Source organism: Microtus ochrogaster, chromosome 17, assembly GCF_000317375.1.
Source record: "Microtus ochrogaster isolate Prairie Vole_2 chromosome 17, MicOch1.0, whole genome shotgun sequence".
Taxonomy (NCBI): domain Eukaryota; kingdom Metazoa; phylum Chordata; class Mammalia; order Rodentia; family Cricetidae; genus Microtus; species Microtus ochrogaster.
In genome coordinates this window covers 1,394,941-1,401,598 of record NC_022019.1, presented here as the reverse complement: position 1 = coordinate 1,401,598, position 6,658 = coordinate 1,394,941, and the positions used below count along the sequence as shown (strand labels likewise).

The 6,658-nt window shown below is 45.8% G+C and overlaps 1 protein-coding gene across 1 annotated transcript in view; it reads right to left on the bottom strand.

The window, feature by feature from the left end:
* Positions 1-6,658, bottom strand: part of Atg14 (autophagy related 14) — a 29,434-nt gene that overhangs the window by 9,811 nt on the left and 12,965 nt on the right. Inside the window, exons 3-5 of the mRNA XM_005355357.2 lie at positions 6,470-6,512; positions 3,538-3,619; positions 705-942 (exon numbers count right to left, since the gene is read on the bottom strand). Of these exons, the coding sequence (XP_005355414.1) occupies positions 705-942; positions 3,538-3,619; positions 6,470-6,512 (363 nt within the window). The remainder of the gene's footprint in view (positions 1-704; positions 943-3,537; positions 3,620-6,469; positions 6,513-6,658) is intronic.

Below are 6,658 nucleotides of genomic sequence, written 5' to 3'. Positions count from 1 at the left end.
GGAGTGTGCACGCTCATCTACACAATTCTAAGACACGGGGGAGGCTGGGGTATGCACATTCATCTACACAATTCTGAGACAGAGGGGAGGGAGGAATGTGCACTCCAAGAGCTGAGTCACAGCCCAGCCCTCTCTTTAAGCTGAGACAGGATCTCAGTTAAGTTCCCCAGCTTGCAGTCCTCCTGGCTTACCACCCAAGTCCCTAGGATTACGGGTGTCAGGCACTAGGCCCTGGTGAGCTTTGTCAAAAGCACCAGGCATACCTGTGATGAACGGCGAGGCGAGGAGTCCCTCTGCACTAAAATCACCATGCTGTCTCAGCCATGCAGAATGAACTACCAGGAAAGGCTAAGTCAGCACAAGGAAAGGCTAAGTCTAGGCACAAGGTATGTTCTTCCTTTCCATACAAGGTCATTTAACAAAGAGATCAGGTTCGTGGGTTCAAGGCTGTGTCTCATCCTGGCTAGCACTGGGATGGCATGCCAGGGGTGAGTCAGCATGTAACCTGGGCGCTTTGTGAGGACACGGCTGCCCCACCCCATGCCCTGGCTGCCTCCCTGGCTTACTGTTTGCTGAGGATGATAAGAATCAAATTTCATACCAGGAAAACAAGGACCCTAGAACAAGGCCCAGTAAGTGCTGACATATGGAAAACAGTCCCCAGTATCTGGTCCCCCACACCAAAGCCTTCTCACTTCATGTACCTCACAGAAGTCTTCACTTCGTCCATTGGGAAGATGACGGAGGTGAGCTCTAGAATGCGGGACCTTCGCAAACACGCCAGCCGCTCGTAGTGACTCTTCAAGTCAATGGTTTTCTTCTCCACCAGGTCCCCAAGCTTGCGGTTGTGCCGCTGAATCTTCTCCTTCTTCTCTTGGTGCCGCTGGGCTCGGCTGTAAAGCTTCTGGTTCTTCTCCTTGTTTTTGAGAAGGCCTTCAGAATCTAACAACATATCACATGCCTCATGAGCCCTGCAGGCCACTGTACAGCACTGCTTTCCTTCCCACTGTACACTCAGGGTAAAGCCCAAGAATACTTTTCACTAAGGGTTTCCTGGAGAGAGCCTGTGTGGGCTATGGAGTCTGGGGCTTGCTAGGATCATTATACTCAAGTTAAGCTTCAACTGAGTCACAAAACCAAACTGCACTCTAAGACACACATCTAGGAACCACAATCAAGTTCAAAACCAAGCTCAGAGCCTTCCAGGAGCACCACCTCTGAACACATGTGAGGGAAGCCCTTCCGTCTCACCTGTGCGCCGCCTTGGCAATCCCCTGCTGTGGTTCTCTTATCTAGTCTACAATCTATCCATGCCTTTCTTTCCACTCTCCCTGTGGTTGCTAATTAACTCACTTAAATGCTGCCCATCTCCAGGGTGGCTCAACTCCAACCTATTTGCCCCCTCTCTCTTCCTGGGTGCATGCATGCATGCATGCACGTGCTCCTCTTGCCTCAGCCTGCTGAGGTTATAGGAAGTGTCACCATGCACGGCCTTGCACAATCTATAAACTACAGCCAATGACTGACAGTTCTTGAACACAAACCAAACTTAACTTCCAAACTGGCATAGCCACGGTTCCCCTTTGCCTTGCTGCCTCCTACCAGGCTGTAACAGGCACCTGTGGACACGAGCTGCTCCTCTCAGGACTAAGCTCGTGGTTTAGCACAAGCATGAACTTTCTTAGTCTTCCATTTCCTCTCAGAAACACCTCTTCCCAAGCCAGCTCCCGTCTTGGCAAAACATTCTGGGTCTTAGCCTCATATAAGCTTGCTTTGACTTACTTTTCTCTCCTCACGTCCGTGATTTCTACTGCCCCTCAAAGTGCTCATGAGACCCTGTCTAGCTACGGTCCTGAGAGAGTACCTTCCCCCAGCACAGGTGACAGAATGTTCAGGCACCCCACCTGCAGCCAGTTCAAATGCACATAACCAGCTCTCCTGGCCATGCGATTCAATGTGATTGCATCATTCTGCACTGTGACCCTTAAAGGCGTGGAGAAGTCATCTACGAGGCTCTACAGCCGCCAGTCTGTGCCCTTTCCTGGACACAGGGGGTATATTCCAACAACACAGCATAAAGAGAAAGGATACTGGGTAGCCACCTCTCCATCTGTGAGCTTAGGCTTCTCAATACTTCTAGAATCTGTGAACTCCTTTAAAACAGCCCACACACAGTGCAAGGCTCTAGAGGCAGGCACCAAGGCTGTAGCCACCTTCTACTAAGCAATAGTTTAACTCCGGGGGTCATCTGAGCCACCTACAGCAGCCCAAAGTGAGGTCCGTGGACTGGAGCTGACAGCAGTATGGAAATCTGCAGTAAGCGTATACAAAAACTTTTCACAACAGAGCAATATGAAGTGGCTGTACACCAAGGTGGATCCTAGACTTCTCGGCCACTGTATTCCCAGTCATGATGTCACTCCCATAGTGCGCTGCAGTCCTTGTTTCAAAGTTTAGAGAGCTGTCAGAATGGGTTGATGAAAAGTTTATGCATGGACATGTTTAGCATACTGTGCAGAATCAAAAGGCTGGGAGACACGCCTGAGCATCATGGGAAGTTGGTGGGGGATGGCGAGCCATGGTGTAGCCACAGAACCCAAGTCCTGGAGAATACCAGCAAAAGTCTGGGGTCCCTTCTCCCTGATGATCCACATCTCTATCATGCTGCCTTGCTGCTCTAGCTGTCCAGCCTGCCCACCCAATACCATGCAAGCACCTCATAAGAGTGAGGACCTTCCAAGGAAGCTCTGATACCATCACACACCACTATAAAGTAACTTCTAAGTGAAAAGGGCTTCATAGACATGATGGGGACTCTAAACTTTGTAGAGCAATTATGGTAGCTTTGATGAGAATGGCCCCATACACTCATTATGTTTGAAAATTTGGTCTCTAGTTAGTAGAAATGTTTAGGAAGAATTGGGAGTGTGGCTCGGGGTTGGCTTTGAGGTTTAAAAGTTTCCTGCCATTCCCACTGAACTCTCTGCTTCCTGCTTTGAAGCAGGTAGCTCCCGCTACCACGCCTCTGCGCGCGCGCGCACACACGCACACATGTATGCACACACACACACAAATTTCAAATCTGAAATACAAAATATTTGTAAAGGCATTTCAAATTAGGGATTTGATATTTTCAACCCATAGTAAACTCTTCAAAGTCACTGATAGTCTGTGATGGTCAATATTGCCAAGTCAACTGGACCAGGTATCACTAGAGACAAACCCTGGGCAGGTTCCTGTCAGGGACCCAGAGAAAGCACACTAAGTGTCAGCACTCACCTCTCTTCTTCCTGCCTGGATGCATGTGTCCACTGCCTCAGGCCCCTGCAGCCATGACTTCCCTGGCAAGAGGGACCATAGCCTCCAACTGTGAACCAGATAAAGCCTTCCTTCTTTAAAGAAGGTGCTTTTTGCCGAAGCAATGAGAAAACAGACGACTTCCTGTCCCGACCCTGCCTCTCACTATCCCTCTAGCTCATAACCCATGCAACTCACTCAGGCCTCTCACTGGGGCAGCAGGGAGGAAAAATTACTTACTTTTCTTCGTTTCTTCATTTCCTTTACATATTGTTTGTTTCAGCTGCTCAATCCTCATCTTGCATGACATTATTTTCCATCTCTTAAAAAAATGTCACAAATGTTAGTCTCACGGATTATCCACCTGGAATTACTGCTTATTCTCAGGTCTACTGTAGGAGATGGAAGGAAAAAGCTGTCACAACTACATTTGCCATCACTGTCTGCACCTGAGGTGAATTACAAGGAAAAGCACTTTCCTGGCTCAATACAGTAGCTGCTGGGAAATGAACAAGGAAGAATGCACTCAGTTCCTCCCCATGGGTTAGAGCAGAGAAAAATGCTTCTAAACTTTCCCTACCAAGTACACAGCCTGCCTAAGCTGGCGTGCTGGTTTACAGAGAAAACTAGTGCTTGGGAGACGATTTCAAGACCAACCACCCTGAGCTACATAAGGCCCAGTTTCAAAGCCATCAAAATACAATTACAATACATGGAATAAAGATTCACTTTCTCTACTATCCACACGTCATGGCTAAAGGCTACCGCACAATCAGCGATTGAGAGAATTTGTGTCATCAGAAACAGACTGAGTTCCACTCTGTGCTGGCTACTGAGGTACAATGCAAATACAGTTTTCTAAGATGACTTGGAAATGACATGAACCGAAGCCATCTCTTTACATTAGCAGGAACATAGCGTTTCTCCCATAGTCAGGATCCATGACTTCATGAATCAAGGGGTAGAAAAGGGAATGGTTCTGCTCTTGCTCCTAGTGACCAAGTTTTTGCTTCCTGTTCTTGTTTTGGTTCCAGACAGGGGAGTGCTCCTGCCAGGAGACAACAAACATTCCACTGAACTGGGAGCTCAAACTTGCTCCTGGTCACTTTGGGTTTCTGTGCCCTTGAGCGATCAGCGAAGAAAGGAATAACAGTGTTAGGAGGGCTGATTGATCCAGATTACCAAAGGAAATCTGTATTGCTTCTCAGCAGATCCTTTAGGATGGAATGCAGGGGATCCTATCTTTGTATTATTGTATCCTGTGATTAAAGTCAATGGAAAACTACAATTCAATCCAGGTAAAGTAACAGAGGCCACAGACCCTCAGGAATGAAGATGTGGGTAACTCTTCAAGAACTGCTGAGGGGCTTGCTGAGGGTGGAAGACACAGAATGGGCAGTACAGGAAGGCAGTCATAAATACCAGCTAAGGCCATGTGACTAGCTGCAATAATATAGGTTATAACAGACATGAGTGTTTCTGTTGTATTTTGTCAAGAATGTGCTTCTATAGGCATTTTTCCTTTCCTTGGTTTCTTTATCATGTAACATCAACTGAGATATATCAATGCTTATCATATTTACGTTATGAAATACTAAAAAAAAAGTCCCAAGTGACACTGCCACCTCTTCTAAATGTTTGTAGTTGTATGTGGGATATTTATATCATGTTAGGTATAAGCATGATCTGGTTACTGTTTTCATTTGGAAATTACTATGACATAAGCAGGCACAATCATGTGTCCAGATGACAAGATGTGGTGGACTTATGATGGCTATTCTTGATGATCAACTTGACTCCATCTGGAATTAACTAAAACCCCAAGCAGCTAGCCATACGTGTGAGGGATATTTAGTTAATCGGATCAGTTGAGGTTGGAAGACCCATCTTGATACGGGCCACACCTCATGGCAGCTTATACGAAGGCACAGAAAATGCTTTTGTGCTCTTGCCCTCAGTCTTGCTGCAAAAACATGTGCCCTGCTGCTGAGGCCAACTCTCTAATGCACATCCCTAAGTCAGGATTCTACAGATAAGTGTGTATGTTAGAAGGATTTCTAAAGAATTTTCCTCAAACATCTTAATTATAAAAGTCACAGCATGAGTCACTTCTATTATAAATATTCTTTAAGTGTCATGAAAATTATACAAGATGCCTCCTATAAAACCATTAGAGACCTCCCTTGACCCTCACAATCCAAGGTGGGGAACTGTGATGCAGGTGGAGAGCCATGTGATAACTCCGTACAAAGCATCATCGAATAAATACTATCTTTAAAAAAAAAAAAAAAAAAAAACCAAACCATTAGAGACCGCAGGAAGGAGATGTGGCTGCTGTACGGAGTCTGGCCTCTACGGACATAGGGCTGGAGCAGCCTGAGCCTTGTGAGCACTCAGCACCCAGTCCTCTGCTGGGCCACCCCAGTGCACCATGTACCATTTTTAGAGCAGAGTTAACATACACACAGAGGGAATGGCTTTCCCTTACTTTTTTTTCATTAAAAATTTTCTCAGACATAGTTTCTTTTGGATATATGTATGCTAACCATGTTTTTTATATCATTAAAACTGCCACACTAATTGGACAGTTACAGGACTCAGGGATATCTCAATCCATGAATACCAAAGCAGCTCCACAGGCCATGGGTCCTTCTCTAAGCTCCTGAACCTAGAACACGCTACAGTTAGCTGGCTACCCATGGTCTCTGTATCTGTGTACAGACTTATAAATTAGTTTACTGTGCCAAATGCTTTCTTCTGAGGCCTCGAAAGGTCCTACCAACACCAAACTAGAGAAGTCCACTACTATATTCTTTTTTTGTCCTACTCTGGCATCTCACGTAGCCCAGCTGGCTTCACATCCCAAGCCTCCTTCAGCTCCAAGGGCACATCAGTAACTTACCTGCACATGTGTTTATTGTAGTTTTTTAAGGCGAATGATCTGCCTGGCTCTGTATTACTATGCAAAGAGCGGTCCTGTCTAGTCATCCTTACATAACAAGCCTATCTATCCCATTTGGTTTATCTCCATGTAACAGTTTAGAAGGCCACACTATTTAAACACCAAATGTGGTGAAAAACTAAGTTAAATTATTCCTTTAAGCTCTATCAACTTAAAAACATATAGCCTCATGTATGAAGAATATTAGCTTAAATACTTTTAAGAACTTACCAACTGATCTGTTAGCTGTTTTCCTTCCATAGCTTTTAGTACTCTGTATGAGAAAAAGACAGATTGAAGTTCTTAATAAAAATCTTAAGATAAAAAAGGCCAGGCGTTGGTGGCGCACGCCTTTAATCCCAGCACTCGGGAGGCAGAGGCAGGCGGATCTCTGTGAGTTCGAGACCAGCCTGGTCTACA